Source organism: Ambystoma mexicanum, chromosome 9 (assembly GCF_040938575.1).
Source record: "Ambystoma mexicanum isolate Mex_15411 chromosome 9, UKY_AmexF1_1, whole genome shotgun sequence".
In the NCBI taxonomy this organism is placed as follows: domain Eukaryota; kingdom Metazoa; phylum Chordata; class Amphibia; order Caudata; family Ambystomatidae; genus Ambystoma; species Ambystoma mexicanum.
Genome location: NC_090931.1, coordinates 860253437 through 860272861, shown reverse-complemented (window position 1 = coordinate 860272861; position 19425 = coordinate 860253437). Strand labels below are relative to the sequence as shown.

Genomic DNA, 19425 nt, shown 5'->3' with positions numbered 1-19425 from the left:
TTATGCCCCGTGTATAACGAGTACGTTTTATTTGCCCTGATCTCACTGACCTTAGAAGCAAATGGTTGGTTTCCTTGTTTAAACGTCACAGTATCTCATTCTAGCAGTCCCTTTTTCTGAGCAAGTGGGTGCAGATTGCTAGTTACGAGTTTCCTAACCAACACTTGATCTAGAAGATACTTAAGTCATAGACAGGGTCGTGCACGTAAAAGTTTATTTATCCCTTGAAAGTTAATCATTTTTATTAGTTTGCTGGATAATGTTTTAGATGGATGATCCTGTTTCAAGTGTTTTTTATATTTTTTCATATTGCTCCTTTAAAGGTTTTTTTCCAAGTGACCTTGTGGAATATTTTTTAGCAAACCTTACTGATCAAATATCTTCAGTGAATTGTCCTAGGAAGCTACTTGAGTAATGTGATTAGGAAACCACGGTGGATTTAGTCTTTAAGCAGCGTTCGAAACTTATTATTTAGTTCTTGCGTTTTCCTTGGCTACTTTATTCAATTCTTTTTTGGTTAGTTGGGAGGCTAATCATGGAGGAAGTGGGTTTGTCACTGTTAGCGCACCCTGAGACTTGCCCAATCAAGACTGTTGCAGCCTAAATTCAGGGCACCGGGTGGTGAATTGCAATAAGGCAAGCGTTTCGTCTGGGAATGTTCTAACTTGTTTTTTTTTCTCTGCCTTCCCTTAGCTTTATTCAGTGTTTCAGATAAGACCGGCTTGGTTGAATTTGCGAAGAGGCTCAATGCTGTTGGTCTGTCCTTAGTTGCTTCGGGTGGGACCGCCAAAGTGCTCCGAGATGCTGGTCTTGCTGTAAGGTAAGCTACACGCTTTCTAAAAGGATTGCATTTGTTCTGTAATAACATATTTAAATGCAAAATGTTTTATGCAAACACTTAATATGACGCCTGGTTGTAAAGTACAGATTATGGTTCCTAGTTTTGCTTAGTGACGCTCATTTGCATTTCATCCCCAACCAGTTTATTGGTATGCATTGAACATTCGAAAATTCCTCCTGCTACCAGCGGAATTGTGTATGGCCTTAATTCCCAGCCAGAAGGCTCGGCACTGAATGTTGAGGCTGCCTCATGACATGGGTCAAGGCGGCTGTTCTTTTGGGAAACATGCGTGGCTGCGCTTTAGTCTCAACTATGAGATTCAAGCAGAGGGTGATGCTTGTTTCTTAAGTTGCAAGTAGACTAGACGGGTGAAATAAGATGTTGGTGGATGTTGCCATTGAAGTAAATTGAGTAACCCTTTTTATTTTTGGTGATCATTGGGTTGTGCCGCGGGTGGCCGGTTTTAAGACTGGGAGGGTGGCAGGGGGGTGCAATGCTGACTTCCCAGGCTGGATGGTGGGGAGTTGGGTGAGAGGCTAGTGTGGTGGCCTATGGCAATGAGTGTAAGGCGGTATTTCGGGAAGGTAATTTCAGGTAATGCTGGGAGGTCTACAGGGGAGCAGTCTGGATGGGTACATCCACAGTAGTGTTTTATAGGGTGGTTCATGATTACTCCCTCTGTGTTTGACTATTTGCAGGAGAAGGCCTCGAGGGGCGAGAGCCAAACCTGGGTACTCCAGGCTGAGCACACATATTGTGGGTGGTGTAGGCAAGCTCTGGACTGAACTGCCAGGTTGTCATGGAGTCTGCTGGTATCCGTGAAGGATGGGTGACTGGCAAGGTACTGAGTACAGGGAGAATTGGTTCACTAGAGGGTTCTAATGGGTATACCATGTTTTGGTGGGTATGCTCCCAAAGGAAGATTTATAATGTGCCTTGTACTGTGAGTTAGATTTTTTTGCTTCACTGGATGGGGTGGAATTCTTCACATGTGACTGCTTCCTTGGGAAGTGGAACAAGGCATGATGCCTCGGTCCCCGGTGCAGAGACTGCTGCTTTGGATGAAAGGACATAATGACTAGGGTGTGGATAATGGTGAAGGGCTAGTTCCTTCCTACAAAGTTGTTGCAATGTGTACATTGTTACCTCTCTGTGGCATACAGGAAGGTAGTTATTTTGGGGTTTTGGCAAAGGGTGGGGTAAATGGGTTATCGGAGTATGGTGGGCAGATCATAAGGCAGTTTTGGACCAAATGCGTGGTAGCTATGTATGCATGATGCAGCGCTCCACGGCAGAGGATATGTCTAAAGTGAACAAGATGTCCCCTTCCTTGTACTCCAGCAAAAAGGGTGATATCAAGTGACAAGTATAAGCCCGTCAAAGGTGTTGTGCTGAGGAAAGGTGTACCAAGGCAGGCACAATGGGCAGACGTGGAGCAGCAAGTTACGATTTATTTGTTGCTTATACAGCAAGTAAAATACCACTTGAAAGCGTCCACAGGATGAGGGGAGGGAACAAGGGAGTGAAATACATTACAAAACGCAAATGATAAAAGAGCAGTGCAGGGGGGAAAAGGAGGAAGGACGAACCTACTACGCCTTGTGATTATTCAGAACGTGCAAGTGCAGCAAGGAGGGCTGAGGTCGTAAGTGCTGGGGAGTCTGGGCTCATGGATGAGCAGTGATTGAGTTATGAAGTGCAATGGAAATTGTGGGAGTGGTTAATTTTCTTTTTGGGATTGGAGCCATAAAGAGGAAGATGCAGGACCAGGAGAGGTGTGGCCAGTCTGTTTTGGACTGGATAACCGAATAGGAGTTGACCGACATGCGTAGGTTTGATGGCTGTGCAGAATCAAATGACACCCTTGGATTTCGTAGACATCTGGCTAATAGTTAACCTGTAATTGGAAGTCGGTTCATTGTGGACTAGGGGAATGGGGAGCTGGTACAATGTGCTTCTGCCGCAGGTCAGAATTCCCTTGTGAAGGAGGCTAGGTGGTTGAATGTAATTTCGGAAGTTTGCTGATGTTGGTATTTTCTTATTTCTCAGGCACTAAGGTCTTGGATGCTATTTGGCACAGCCACTCGAAGGATCCGCTGTTTGATGTGCTAAATTACATGTACGATTGCTGTAGGAGGGGGAAATTGGATGTGCTCTTCTTTGAAGGGCCCACAGTTGAGTTCGTAGAAGGGGATAGGCAGGGTGTCTAGGCCCGTTGCGTCCCTAAACACTGGCGAAGAGGATGGTGCCATATCCAACTCTTCTCCGATTTGGAGCTCGGTGGGAACACATTGGGGGCTGCAATGGTTTTTTTAGTTTTTTTTGTGTCCAAGAACGAATGTGCTGATCAATTTATGTTGTGATTGAGCACAGTGGAAGTTGACTATTGGGTGGCCACTTTTAGCAGAACCCACATCTGGAGTAATTCGAATGGGTAGTTTTGATTTACATCCAAAGTGTAAAGTTCAGGTTTTTCCAATTTTAGGAGCTCTACTGAATTGTTTGATCTGGTAACTAACTAGGTGGGGGGGGGGCACATCGCATGCTGGAAAGCCATGGCATGTGCCCTCCTTTTGATGCTTACTATTGTAAGGGTATTAATCATGCCTGTGGCTGTAGTAGCATCAAAGCTATTCGGAAATCCTAGTCCTATTCAATAGGACTGCTGGGCACAGAACCCTATCTGAGCAGAGTAGGGTTTGTGGCAGACACCCGCTACAAATAGTTAAATGTTCCAGCATCAAAAATGGATGGAAGATTTAGATCAAAAATGGCATGGCGTATTCCCCATTGATTTTTAGCTGTGGTATATTCAGAACTTGGGTACATTGGGTAGGAAGTAATCCGGACGGGCAGATTTGTGAAACGGAAGGTCCTGGAGAGAGATAGTCGAGGATAGTCGATTGTCAAGAGCGGCAGAAAGGTCCAAATTTACAAGTATAGTGGGCATTGGAGTAAGTTGGAGAGTGTGTGAGTGGTCCAGTGGAGTATTTACTACGGAAACCTGATTGAGAATAATGGCCTTAGAGATCCACTTCAATGTACTTGGTGATCTGGTCAAAGTTCACTTGCTTAAGGACTTGATTAATGGGGAAGGAGAGACACTGGGTGGTTTGCTGGTACCTTTCAATCCAAGAGGGTTTCTTCAATGGGGGTGCTACCTCTGCAGGTAGCGGTGAAGAGTCAGGCAGTACAGAGGTTGAGGATCCTAGATATGGGCTAGTGACTTGGACTAATTGCAGAGCAAAAGGATCGCCAGGAGCACAAGTTTGGTTGGCCCTAATGGCATGGGTGCAAATTCAAGACGAGAAGTAGTCACATAGAAGAGGTAGAGGAGAGGTGGTGGACAGGAGGGTTGGGGGGAGGAGGGAGGGCTGCGAGTGTCATAAAGGCCAAGTGCCAGAAGGGAGCAGGCAATTGCCATTACCCTGGGATGTGAGCAAATATTGGAAGGTAGAAAGTTTGTGGGCATGATTGCGATGGGGAAATTGTTAAGCATGAGTATTTGGCAGTCCAGAGGTTAGGGCAGCAAGGGGAATTTTTGTAGGGTAGGTGTCCAGAATTTGCCATGGCACCATATTATTTTTGAGGATCAGAATTGTGATCAAAGGCTGAGGGCTTGAATGGAAAGGTGTGAATGTGGGAGCAGGACAGTGGCATATCAAAGGGCATAGCGAAGTCAGAGAAGGCAGTCTATGGAGAGGCATGAATGGGGAAAGACAGAAGTCCTCTCATTGAGGTAATGGACTAGAAAGTCCTGCCTGACTTTCTTCTTGGCCATCAAAGAGAGGTGGGGGGGTCAATGGAGGTCTTGAGGAGTAAATTCGACCTAAAGAAAGGTAGTGTACCACAGTAGGTAGGCTGGTTGTGGAGGGAGTAAAGAAACTGGTCAGAATATGTTCAAGGCTATAGCTTCCAGTCATGACAAATGGTATGTCGGCGGGGAATGACGCAGAAGGGTTCAGATTGGGAAAGGGGGGGGGGGGTGAGGATCCAGGGGTGGGGGGGAATGGAGGGGTAGAATCCATGGAGCCAAAACACTAGGGGTTGGGGGCCTTATTGATATCACCCCCACGCTGCTGCTCTTCACAGGCCTGGGAGAGTTGGATATGGTAGCAGTGTGGAGAGCTGCTAGTGTCTGTTCTGATTGGGGGGGGGGGGAATCATGTTTCTGTGACAGCAAGATGTGGAAAATGAGGGTGATGGAGCCAAATTGGTCAATGATGTAGGGATGCTTGCTGTAGAGGGATTGTGCATTCCAGAGGCATGGCTTTTGTGTGTTAGGATAGGGGTTTGTAGATCCTGGGATCACTGGTCTTGGAGGGGTACAGGGGAAGATGGGAGACTGGAGTGATGAAGAAGGTGCACAAAGTTGAAGCTGGAGGTTGATGGAAGGAGAACACTGAATGAAGGTGGAATGGAGCACAGTCAAGATGCATAATGAAGGGTAGAAGAAATGGGCATGCTAAGACATGAAGAAGGGGTGCAGCCCATTAAGTTATGTTGGTGAGCTGAGAGGGTTGGCTGTATGGCTGAGAGGGTGTAGATATCTGAGTTGAGCCTGAATGGGGCAATCTGTAACCAAGACGGCCCAAAAGAGCAATGTTCCTTGGTCTTGTGACGTAACACATGCTTTGCGGTGAAAGGCTAGTCCATAGGTGGAAGGATCCCAATGCATGGTAGTGATTGAGCAGGGGTTCTGGCCCTAGGCCCTTTCTGGCCCACAGGAGCAGCTATTTGCTGTTTTTGGCCCTTGGTTGCAGATGCCCAGGGTAGAGACAGTATGTCAAATATCCCTCGCAGCCAATCCGCTCTCCAGATTCCACACTTGCAGGCAAGAATTTTTTTTGCTGTGGGATTTGAGAGCTTCGTTTTGCAGGCAGGACCCTTTCTCTTGGCCACATCTCGTTTTACCTGAGGACCCTCTGCATACCCACCACAGTTGCTCTGGGCACATGACACTATTCATTCTATAGTGTTAGGGAGATTCAAAAGTATGGTCGGAGTCATAACAAATCATTGGGGTCTGGACAGCATGGGTGCCTAGGAAAGGAAATGCAGCCCAGTTGCTCTGCGGTGTGGGAGGGTGGTCCAGGAAGATCCTTCTTTCCAGTTTGGATTGCCCAAAGCTAAACCTAGGAACAATGTACTCTGAGAAATTCTGTAAGTAGGAGACCCCACTTGTGCGAGATTCTGTATGCTTGAAAGCCACCAATCCATGCTAGAATTCCTTTATTATGCAATGGAAAAGTTGCCACTCGGATTACATGTTGACATTATAAGGGATCTTTGCTTGGCGCTAATCATGGTGTTATATATTTTTCCCAACATGCCTTGGGACCATAAGGACCTCCCTGATACTTTAATCTTTGACTTTTGTGAATAAGAGACTGATTCCTCTGTATCCAGACTGGTGACCACGTGGCCTACTCTACTTTAGCCTGTTGGGTTGTAAACCGAATATTTGTGTACTTTAGTTCTCTGTAAATCATCCTGTTTTATAAGACATTTGATGGTGATATTGCCCCAATGCATTCAGAGCTCTGTCACAAATGCAAACAATATAAACAAGCATACAAATTTATACATCATGAAAACATGACACTGAAAAAAGGCGTAACAGGAAAATCCAAAGATGCTTTAAATTCCTTATGAAATAGGGGGTTAGGAATAAGATACAAATGCACCAGAACCTGGTTAGCATATTGATTAAAACAATACAAAAATAATTGAGCAATATGCCCTGAGCGGCGGGGGCATTACCTGACTCTGTAATGCCCCTGCCGCTCTAGACATACGGCTATTAGTGCCCCGGCCCGCAAGATCTGTGTGACTGGGGTACTAAGCAGTTTGTTCTGCCCTGAAATTGGACAGAAAAAAAGAAAAACCAGGAAAATGGTCGCCGGGAAAGGTAAAACTGAGTCCGTTTTCCCTTTCCATGGCGGCCATCAGGAACGGACGCGCTGGGAACAGAATTGTTCCCAGCGCGTTCGCTCCCGAAAGACGACCGAGAAGTTAAGTGGGGTTGGGAGGGCGGGGGAGGTGGGGGAGAGGGAGGGAAAAGAAGAGAAAAAACGTAACTGAATCCTCGGCGGGGGACGAAGGCAGCCTCCAGCCATGTGGAGTCTCGGAGCAGGGATGGCCCCGCTCCGAGCCTCTACACGGCTGGGGGCTGCCACGCCAGACGCCATGGACAAAGGAGGCAGAAAGTAAGTAGGGTGGGGAGGGCAGGGAGGAAAGGGGTGAAAAAAAGTCCCCAGCGGGGGGCAAAGGCAGCTTCTCAGCCGTGTTGAGGCTCGGAGCAGGGATAGCCCTGCTTCGAGCCTTCTCATTGGCTGAGGGGCTGCCACGCCCCCCACCAGGAACAATGGCAGTGGAATCCCAGTTGAGGGATTCCCGGCTGGGTAATGCCCCGGCGAGGGCCAATTAGAATGCTTGTTTCATTCTGATTGAGCCCTCGGTGGGTACTAATTTTTTTTATTTTTTGCAAAAGGAACACAAAGGAAGCAACAGAGTAAATTGCAAACATCTCAAGCAAATGGGTGCAGTATACATATTAGATCAACATGGCAAAGTGAGTGGACAAAGCGCAAGGCAATTGCAGTTGGACATAACCACATTCTTCTCTAATGGCATTTAAAGTCTAGCAAGCCTGTTTACTGAACCTCCTGATGGAATCAATATGCTAGAGCAATTGCAGGGATGATTAAGTCTCATCCTATTAAAAGCAATGCAAGACATTAAGTGTGATTTAATCAAAGGGAAGCCAAGGAAAGATGGAGTATGTGGTCCGCTTTTCAGGCAATCGCAACCAGGCAAACTAATTTTCAACACAGGGGGTTGAAGTGTGCATTACCTAGCCACGTGGGATGAGACTAGGGCTTGCACTACTGACCGCATATATCCAGAATATAATGTTTTAATAGGGATTTGATAATGTCATCTTTTTATGGTCTATCCATAAACCCACTGACCGAGCAGAGAACTGATGAAGGAGAAATTGCATCACTACTTGGAATAGTTAATCAAGCGTTACATGATCGGTACACCTTCTGGTCGAGTAAGTACTTTGGTACAGTTTAAAAAGCCCATGCAATGGGAAAACTTGGGACATCCTGTCCACCCTCTTACTGTACTTCCTCTACCACGTGTGGCCCGTCTGAGGCCTCTTCTCCTCCTTTCCCCTGTTCACCCGTGACAATGTTTCTAGACAAGTCTGATCTATGAAAGTCTCATCAAACAAGTTCTCCCCTGCTCATCCAGAACCATCCAGGACCACATCGACACCTTTGCTCCAGCCTTGGCTGATTCCTGCAACCACTCCTTTGCCACTGGAACTTCCCCTCCCCCTTAAGCAATCTCTTGTGCACCCCCTTCTAAAGAAGCCCCCGGCCGATCCTTCCTCTCCACCAATCCTTTCTGGGAAAAGCCAGCCATCTCCAGCTTCATCTACACACTGAATCTGTTGGTTGCCTCCATGACCACCAGTCTGGCTTCAGAGCTGCCAGAAGCACGGAAACCGCTCTCCTGGACACCTGTGAAGACTTGCTCTCCAATCCTGACTCTAATCTCCCTTTTTGTCCTCATTCTCCTCGATCTATCCTCTGCTTTTGACCTGGTCAACCATGCCATCCTGCTCCATCGCCTCCACAACCTTTGTATTGCCAGTCAGGCCCTGGCCTGGTTGACCTCCTTTCTCACTGAGCCACCCTCTTGGGTCCAAATCTGGTCTTTCCTCGATCGCTCTACTTGTGGTGTACCCCAGGGGCCTAGCCTCTCTCCCTGGCTCTTCAACCACTACCTGGCACCTCTTTCCCACTGCATCGCTACTTTCTGCTCCAATTTTCAATGTTATGCGGATGACACTCTGTTCTCTTTCAGGCTCGCTTTAGCCACCCCCTGCTTCGCTCATACCAGACTGTCTGGCCGTAGTTCAGGAATGGTGTACCGCCAATGATCTCTGCCTTAGTACCAGGAAGACTTGCGATCCTCCTCATTGGGATACCCACTCCCTCCGTTCAGCTCTCTGACCGCCCCCTCTGGGCCCTCTTCCTGCTTGTTCCTGTGAGGCTAAGAACCTTGGTGTCATTTTCGAGTCCACACTCTCCTCTCCTAATCGCTGACGTCTCTTACGAAGTCAGCTGCACCACCTCACAGGTATTCTTCCTTTTCTCACGTCCCCCAGAAGCTCACGTCACCAGAGCTCTTTATTGTCACAGCCTCTGTCTAAATCTTCCTGCCTCTAATCTTCGACCTTTACAACTCAGAACAGGACTGCAAGTCATATCCTTGGCCTCGAGCCCAGGGATCGTATCTCTCCAGCTCTGAAATCTCCCCACTGGCTCCCCGCTGCTGCAAGGATCAAGTTCAAGACACTGCATCCTCCACGGCTTTCTGGGGCCTGGGACCACTCTCCCAACTTTCTCTTCCAAAACATCTTTCTTCTCAAGCTCATTCACCTTCAACTCTAGGGTCATACGCTTCTCCAAGCAGAGTTGGGGGCTGATCTAGCTCTTCGGCTGGGGCCTTACTCTGGAACAGCCTCCCTGCGCCTCTCAAACTTAGCAGAACCACCGCCTGGTTCCGGAAGCAACTCAAGACCTTCCGCTTTCTCTCTTCCTTTCCCCTGCTGATGCACCCAACTGCTCTGCGCACTGGTCACATGGACACCTTCTGAACTCTGGCCGGGCTCCTGCATGTCCAGTTGCCCTCGCACTGCCTCTGGGCTCCCCAACACCACCTCTCTGCACTTATGAGCCACCCGCTGGCTGCACTTGGGAGTTAACTGCACCTCCCCCTTCCCCGCACTTGCGCAACCTGAATGACACACAGCCTAGTAGGATTGTTATTTTGTCTTCCCTTTTGTTTCCCCCTCGTCTTGTCGCGCCTAGACACACTAGTGTACAGGCTGCCACATCATAAATCGTATCCTACCTACTCATACTGCGCTATATGGAGACCCCACAGTATTCTTGATAATTGGATTCAGGCTTGTTGAAAGTAGCATAACACTGAGGAAATGCAACAATCGCCTTGTGTGGGTAGGAGCATCTGCAAAAGCAGGAGGTGTAGACAGATTAAATCTCGAAGGATGTTTTGGATACATTGGAGAACTGGTCTGGAAATTGGGTGCAAAATTGAGGAGGGCAATCCATCAGAAGAATGATCTACGTCGAGTTTGCTTTAGTCTTGGAAAGTAACTCGGTGGGGCAAGGCATGGTTTTCAACATTTTGCATAAGAGTAACTTGTACAGCAAATCCACCCCTTTCATCTATATTAAAGTAAAAGGACATAAAGGAGTGGAAAAACGGCAGAAAATTCAAGTTTTAAAATGTACAAAGAACTTGCACATTTCATTGGTATCAGGTAATATTATCGCCACCAGAAATATCACCGTACATATGGTCTTCGGGAACGGCCATAGGCGATATTTTTGGTGGGGATAATTTATGTGGTAAATGGATGGGAGGTTGCAGGGGGGGGGTCCCCCGCTCCCTTTTAAAATATATGGTGGTTGCGGGGGTGACGGGTTCCATGGGGTAATATCGCCGCATAAAATATAATTTTTGTATGGCGATATTTTTGCGGCGATATTACATGGAACCATTTCATTTCTGAAATAGCACATCCCGCATTTAAGAATGCAGCTGAACACCCAGACGTTCTGCAACTGACTTATCAGTCTTAACACCTATAACATGTGCTCTCCATATGGCAGAGAAGACCCGAGCCAAGATTCTCTTTTGTTGGTAGCAATGGACGAGCAATCCAGGCCTAGCTTCTCAGGAGGTGATGCGGGCTGGTTCTTAAGTACAGTGTAGTCCCCAAGCACCCACAAAGAAATGTCTACACACTATATTTTCAGTCTTTATAAAGGTTCAAGGTTATATATACAATCACGAAAATACACTTTGTGCTTCGACAATTCCAAAATGGTAAATATATACAGTTCTAGGTGGTACCACAATTATTTTGATTCCTTTAAAGTGCATTAACTAGACTTAGTTTAAATGTCACACAAATCAATAAATCCAGTGAACCAACGATAGACTTGGGAGGAAAACAGTTGGTTAGAACTGTTACGCAGAACAGTACTTTAGCTACTAAGTCACAGTTCTGTATGAGGATTCCCCCCACTTGGGCAACCTGTAAATAAAGATATATCGTACAAGCCCAGTCCATATATGTTCTCGAGAGCCTTATTTCCTTCTAAAAAGGTCTACGACCCCAAAGTACCTGGTTACGTAGAGTTCTTCAGTGAGTCGTCGACAGGCCCTTCTTGAGCGCACTCCCTTTCAGGCAGGAGCTGCGGGTCGTCGAGATTCGGTGAAGTGGCGAACGTTGTCGTAGAGGGAGCAGCTTCGATCTAAGCGGTGCTCGTTGACGAAAGCTTATGAACATCCTGTGGGACGACTTTTTACCAACATGCCAGGGGTAACGGAAGTGACATCACATGACCCTTCACATCACAGGCAGTGATTCATTTGACCCGACCCCAAGTGTCATCACGGGAAGTGATGGCACACAACCTTTCAACGCCTGTCGAAACATGAAGGGACATCACAACCAAGTTTCCTGCCACTTGCGGGAGTCTCCAACAAAGAGGCTGTCTCCCGCACTGTCGCAATTTGACATAATTCCACAGCAAAAATGGTCTCCTAATCATCGTTTGTGGAGGGATTCTATCGGAACCAGTCCTATGGACCATGCTGGTCTGTAACTGGGCGTGATTTGGCCTGCAGCATTGATGGAAAAAAATACATGCATCCAACTTCTTTCAGGTCTGGATTTTTCCGGCAACCCTGTTGAAGGAAAGAAATGCATTAAAAGTACTGTCTGGAACTCTCGTTTTTTTTGCATGGCTACCGTGGGTAACCTTGAATCACTGGTGCTTCTGCTGACCTTTTGAGCCATTCAGCCTGTATTCCGTAAAGGGGCAGGTACTCACTAATGTATTATACATGCTTTGGTTATCAGGGAGGGACAGATTTCTCAGGATCTGGGGAAGCTATATAGCAGTGCCTTTGACACTCGCTTAGAGATCAATGGGGATGTAGTATGTTTCATGTCCTGGCCCGCACTGGAGACTGAGGCTGGTCAGGCACTTATCTCCTCTGGTCCAAGCATACACTAGTTCACGGTGGCACCTGGACACTGACCACCATACTGTAAGACCCCAGGATAAGAGCACATTGTCACAGTAGGTAAGACATATGTTTCAACCTGGGCGTGCTTTGTCTAGGAAATCTATGGCTGAAAAAGGCTGAATACAAGTACACTTCATCTGTAATACAAAATAATTAAAAGGGGACGCAAAGTAAGTAGTTCTTCCAATATTATATTAGCGTTCACTAGTGCTGTTACTTGTTAAATCTACATTAGTAGTTGAAAGCTGGTCCGAATGAAAAGTGTCGTCCATAGTTTGGAAAGTTAAGTAGATGATGCTGCAGTAACGCACACGAACTTTACAAGTAAGTTAAGACCAACAAACCGAATATGTACTCTCCCCATTCAATCACATCTCATGGTTGACACCCAAGGTAATTTGTGTTGTATTTGGGTTATACTTTGTGGGATAATCTGAGGTGATTTAAATAGCCATTGAGTTCCTGAATGGTAGACTGAAAATGTTTCTAAATCATAATGGACAAATCTTCCTAGTTACCAACGAATGTAACTTTAAATGTAAGCAGCTCATATTTTCAAATCATTTCATGGTTGTCATGCAGATGAACTAGGAAAGTGCTAGATTTTAGTAAACACCGTCGTAGTTATGATGGGGTTGAAAAATGCATGAAAACCCCTTCTACCTGACATGCTAGTATAGTAGGCCACTTCAGCTAACCAGCACATGCCACAGCGCACATCGGGAGCCATACCTGGAAACTGTGCCAGTTCTGAACCATCCGTTGTGGGTATCTAGATGGCTCCAAAGCGTACATTACTGCTGCCATTTGGGAAATGTGTATGTTCTATAGACCAGAGCTCTATTGTATGCATGGATGCAGATAACCACAGTCAACATCCCTATTACAGCTTTTTTTACCAAACGCCACCAAAGTTATGGTATGAAAGAAAATCTAACAAATGTGAGAGTACAGACTTATCAAATAAAAAAAAAGCACACACGCCACATTGTCCCTCAGTATAACTTTAGCTACTCCTTAACACATGTCCAGGCAATATTATTAAAGGGCATTTAACCCATGATCAGACCTCACTAGGTCCTTGCAAAGAACTTCCATTTCCTTGCCACCCCCTCTAGCGTATATGTTCATTGCAAGCATTTACAGATCCTGGTCATTCTGAGGATTTTTCTGCTGATGTGCTAGCGAAATGTTGGCATCCTGGCTCCTTATCGATCTCAAATTTCCCCTGAAATCCCTCTTCGTACATGGGTTTGGTTACAAATAACCTAGTATGATGTGGATGACACTTGTACTACAGCAACAGATGACTTGTTTGGGCTCTTGTCTGTTTGTCCGGAGTGACTTTTTACATGTTTTTACTTTGTTCATTGTACAAGGGCGGATTGAACACCTGCCACAAATCTTAAACCCATGTGATCCTTTGTTGACCAATTATGGATGTGTTCTTTGCAGGAAGCCATGAAACTAAGAATGTGTTTGCTTCCTTGCTTTGGTGAAAAGAGCCTATGTAATGTTGTAATCAATGTCCACATTTAAACGGTGGGCTGAGTGTATGTTCAGCTTGACAAAAGTGTGGTTGTTCCCAAAACACTTTGGGAACTCCCGTCCCCTGCACACTATCGAATATCTGAAAAAATCAGAACAATAACTCAAGAGAGTTTCTGGATTTCGTTCACATATAATCTTTTAGGTAGAATTTTTGAAAAAACGAGAATTATGACAGAAACACGTTTCATGATACATAAATAATTTTCCTTAAACAAGTAAGCAAATATGCAAATATTTTCTGGAGACCAGAGATTTTCGTAAAATTATCCTTTTCTTTATTGTACAAAGCATATGGTGGTGCCCAACGCGTTTCGAGTACAACTCTTCTTCAGGGGCAATGGCACAATTGTTTCATTTTTCTACAAAGTGAAGAGATGATATAAGTCAAATTATATTAGCCCATACATATAGTTTATCTCTGTTTTTATCTCAGTTTAACTCAAAAATAGCGTCAACAAGTCATCCGTTGAACATAAAGTAACACATTTAAACAGGTGATCGTAATTTAAGAAAAATATTCATTAATACAAAAAAACACACTTGGAAACCATATAGTAGTGTGCTTGTTTTACACAAAGATAAAGAAGACCAAATGTTGTTTATATTCAGCTCGGTAAATCTGCTTATGATCCCATCCTCCATTCTTGAGCAAGAGTTTACGTAGTTATATTTGTACATGGAACTTTTTTTAACAACAAAAGCGTTTTTTTTTAAAAAATGAAAACAAGGTTATCTAATTGGCACTTTCTAAATGAAAGTAGGTGGATTGAAGACTTACGTATCTTAAGAAAAAATGATCGGTAAAAGTAAGGTGATTGCAAAGTGCATCTAGTGGTTGTCATCCAACACGGAAGGTTTGCGGCAGAAAGGTTCAAAGTCTGTCGACTACTATTTTTTAACTGAGAAGAGAGAGACAAAGATAAATATTTCAAATAGACTGCATCTAATCTAGAGAAAACCTAATGGCTACAAGTACTTACATTAAATATTTTGGAGGGAGGCGCTACAAGGATTGTCGCATCTGCCGGATTGGAGATGCGTCCACCCTGTGCAGCGTCTCTTTATATACTGACTGTGATGCTCTTTGTTAGCAAAGTGACATGCGCGGTGAGTAGCCTAAGTGCGCATGTGTAGATAAAGCTTGTCATGTCTACTGACGTATTTAGGAAAAGGAAGAGTTGCGCATGTGTAGGACAGATCTCATCATGTTTACTGACGTATCCAAGATCAAGTGGTTGCGTGGTGTACGTCAACCGTGTGACGTATCATCCGCGTCTTTCAAGTAAAAGAAACCAAAATGGTGAACCTTAGGGAGGCGAGTCAAAGAGTGCTCAGCAAAGACTAGATGTGAAATTTAGTATACCTGATCTTAAAAAGGTGTAATCTCGGGAATTGAAGTATTTACTAAAGAAGGTATGGTATTCTATACAACGGCCGCATGGGAGGTGGAATGTCGAAACAAGATGGTTCGGGTACATGTAAACATAAGGAAACATATGTATTGGATACGTAAGGATATGTATCAACAAAAACATAAACATAAACATAAATTCAACCATTAAACGATTCCAAATTACTGTATAAATTAATTAGTCTGAGCAACCTCTGCAGACGGTTTGTTATCAAATTTCATTTATATCTGCTCCTCATGGATGCACATTCTATTTCTGGAAACTAGCATGGTATCCGAGTCTTTTTTAGAAAAATATTGGCATAACATTTTTTATATAGAAATAGAACGGGAATCTAACAACGATGTATCAACAAATGCTACATTATAAGTAAGGGCCTAGGTAGTATTCTTCGTTCATCCCTAACGGGGTAAGTGAATCAAGGCAGTGTATCCAATATAATTCTCTTTGTGACAAGATTTTTTGTAGATCACCACCTCTTGGAAGCGGCTGCACAATTTCGAGAATCACAACTCTCATTTGGGCCACAGTATGTTTGTGGTCTCTAAAATGTCTGTATACTGGGGATTTTGTGTTTTTGGTACGGATGTTAGATTTGTGCTCCGTCCAACGTTCTTTCGCTTTTCTGGCTGTTTTACCCACATAGTACAGTCCACAAGGACAGCGTAGAGCATAAATGACATTTTTTGAGTCACAGGTGGCATATTGTTTTAATAGTATTTTTTTACCTGTGTTGGCATGTCTAATGTGATCTCCCTTTATTACATTCGAACAATGCTGACAATTCAGACACGGGAAAGTGCCGTTTTTTGGTTTGTTAAGAAATGACTGATTGGACTTTTTCCTTCTTTCGGCTTTAATTAATTTGTCTCGAAAGTTTCTGCCTCTTTTGTAGGCAAGCATCGGTGGTTCTGGGAACAGTTGATTAAGCTGTGGGTCTGATTTAATGATATCCCAGTTTTTGTAAATTATCCTTTTTATCTGAAAGCTCTGGCTAGAGTATTTCAGTGAGTGTATCAAGTTAGATTTGGTTTCCTTGGGTTTAATGGTCAGCAATTCCGTTCTAGTCTGTGCTTCTGTTCTGAGTATAGCTTTGTTTAGGAGGACAGTTGGAAAATGTCGATCTTCAAAACGGGATTTCATAATCAAGTATTCTTCTTGGAGTTTATCCGCCTCTGAGGTAATTCTTTTCAGGCGAAGGAGTTGGACTATACGGTAGATTTTCTTTTAGATGTTTTGGATGAAAACTGTGAAAATGAAGAGTGCTATTGACATCTGTAGGTTTTCTGTAAATTTGTGTCTTAAGTGCTGAGTTTGAGATTTCAATAGTAACATCCAAAAAGTTGATGGAAGGCTTTCCAATTTCAATTGTTAGTTGAATTCTGTCATTGCATTGGTTCAAGAACTCCCAGAAGTGCAGTAGTTCAGATTCCGTTCCTTTGAAAATGCCAAAGATGTCATCAATGTATCTGTACCACTTTTTGATTTTTCCTTTCCACGTTGGATTTTCCAAGACATAGGTGTGTTCAAAGAAGTACATAAAGATGTTAGCATAGGAGGGTGCCACTGGGGAACCCATCGATGTACCCGAAGTTTGTAAAAAGTATTGTCCGTTGAACCTGAAGTAATTATTGAACAAGATGATATTGATTAATTCAATGGCAAAGGTTTTCTGTATTTGGATTTCATGATGTTTCAGGAGGAACCATTCTAGTGCATCAATGCCTTGGTTGTGTGGAATTGAGGTATATAAACTAGTCACATCCATTGTGAATAGGATGAGATCAGTTTCCGTCATATCAATATCTTTAATGTTCTGTAAAAAGTGGCTAGTATCTTTGATATAGGTGTTGGTTTCCTGTATTAGCGGTTGTAATGCTGTGTCAAGATAAATAGCAAGAGGTTGGAAAATACTTTCTGTTCCTGCCACAATGGGTCTTAATGGTGGGTTAGTTCTATGTTTATGGATTTTCGGAAGGCCATAGAACACTGGAGTGACCGGGTGTTTGTTGATAAGGAAGTTGCTAGTATTCTCTGAAATCCAGTTCAGTACTTCCGCTTTTTCTACTGTATTTTTGATGATTTCCTTGATATTAGTAATAGGGTCATGATCCAGTTTAAGATAAGTGTTTTGGTCAGATAAGAGTTTGAGGCATCCTTCATTGTAAAACAAGGTATCCATAATGACTAGGGCTCCTCCTTTATCCGCTTTTTTGATTGTGATCTGATTATCTTCTGCTAAATTCTTAATGATATTCAATTGATGTTTTTTGATATTTTGTCTACTCGAGGGTTTGAACTTCAATTTTTTCAGAGCCATAGTTGTTTTAGTTTTGAATAAGTTGACCAAAGGATGGTTAACCTGAGGATGGAAATTACTCTTATTCTTCATTTCTAAAAATGGACATTTTTCTTTTTCTCTAGTGTCCGGATTCAGATTGTCAAAGAAAATTTTGAGCTCCATTTTTCGAATCAACTTAAAAAGATTAACCTCTTCTTCAAATAAGGTTGAATTATTAGTAGGTATAAAGGATACACCTAGATTAAGGGTGTCCATTTCTGATTTTGATAACACCTTGGAGGAAATGTTTACAATTATTGGTTCCTTCAGTGTTTGGTCTTCTGACGGCCTTTTCTTTTTCCCTCGTCTTGTTTTTCTCCTCCTCCTAAAAAAGATTCTGGTACGGGAGTAGTGTCTCTGGGTTGTAGAGGAACTCTGCTTTGTGGTTGTATAACTGGAGTAGTCGTAGGTGGTACGATGTTACTGGTGGAAGGCCTCTCTTCCAGTTCTCCACTGGTTACTTCACTGCTATCTGTATTATTAACAGGGCTTGGTCTTGGTTGTCTTGGGGAAAAATTGGTTGATCTATTACTGTAGAATTCTTGCCAGGTGTAGACAATATCTCGGGCATAGTCAAGGGTGTCACGTCTGAACTTTCTGATCTTTCTCTGTTCTATTTCTTTTTTATAGTTATCCAATTTGTTGTTAGTATCTTCCAGGATTGCCTGAAGTTCTGCTGCAGTTTTAAGCTTAGATAATTGTGAGGAGACTTCATCAATTTCCTGATTGATTTGTGTAAGTGATTTTGACAGTTCTTCGATTGTCAATAGTATAAGATCCAGGGAGCACTTGTTCAATATTTGTTCCCAACGTTTTACAAATTCGTTATTGTCTTTACAAAGAGTAGGACGTAAATATATCCGCAATCCTCTAGGAATTCTTTTTGCTTTGAAATATTGTGCTAGGGTCGTAGCATGGAGTTTTTGGGAGATTTCTCTACGTATAAGCCTCTCTAGTCTTTGGATCAAATTCTGAGGATTGTCAATACTAGATGTTTCTTTGCTAGTATCCTTGATTAGGCCAAGTATTCTGGTTGCTTCTTCATCTGAAAAGGCTAATGTGGTTGCAGATTTGTCAGTAAGTGTATTAATTTTAGAAAAAGACATAACTTAGTGGGTCTGGGTGCGCAGGTTCAAAGAGATGCCAACCCCTCCTTCAAACGAGGAGGGGAAACAACCAATAAGAAAGATATATAGAGAACCAGGAGGCACACCTGTTTATGAAATTTTTATCTCATCAAGCTAAGTTAGATAAATGGGATTAAAGATAAATTTGAGGTGCAGGGGGAGAAAAGCTCAACATTGGCATCTAGGTTGGACAAAAATAGACAAAAGTGTGGTTGTTCCCAAAACACTTTCAGCTTGACCCTGTCATAAGATGCCTCACCAACCAGTTTTTTTGAGTAGTAATTCTGTAAATCATTTTTCTGATACATTGGTTATGTCCTCTAGCCTTAAATCTGTGGTTTTATATTAGAAATGGATTTACAATCCTTCTGTTTTGGTATAACTTTTTGGTCCTGATACCTTCTACCATGGGAACGTTTGACTGTGCACTCTCATGAACTGTTAGCATATAAAATGGAGTGTAACTTTTGTAGGTTTTCGATGAGTGCTAGATGTTCCCATCTTTGACTGTTCAAAGAACCAGCAGGATATTTACTTCAAGCACCAGGTGCCACCCCAGGCAGGTGGACAATGGCCTGTGGGTGGGATGCAGAGGATCCCCCTTGCGTCTTCCTGGGTCCCCATTGCATGGCAGGTGACCGCCCCAATAGGCTGACCAATTAATTTAGACCATCAACCCTAGATAACCCCCTCCACCACTTCACTTGAAGTATCTGTCCTGGTTCATATGGTACCCTATGTCTTCAGTCATAAAGCCATGGCATTTCCTTTTTGTTTCAGTGCTGGAAATGTCAATCGCACATCAGCGAAGAGCACCTATATCCTGGGAGGACAGTTACTGGCTACCGAATCACGCACATTGTACACGTTCCTGAGCTCCTGCAGAGGCGTTGCTAGGAGAGGGGGCGCCTGTGTGATTTGGTTGTCGCCTCGGATAGCTCAGCGGCTACACCAAAAGGCTTGCTAGCCCAGATTCCTGACATCAGCGTAGACCTGCATCTTTAC

General features: G+C 43.9%; 1 protein-coding gene across 1 annotated transcript in view; it reads left to right on the top strand.

The window, feature by feature from the left end:
• The window catches only part of ATIC (5-aminoimidazole-4-carboxamide ribonucleotide formyltransferase/IMP cyclohydrolase), a 185870-nt gene that overhangs the window by 12885 nt on the left and 153560 nt on the right, over nt 1-19425 (top strand). Inside the window, exon 2 of the mRNA XM_069615935.1 lies at nt 694-820. Coding sequence (XP_069472036.1) covers nt 694-820 — 127 coding nt within the window. The remainder of the gene's footprint in view (nt 1-693; nt 821-19425) is intronic.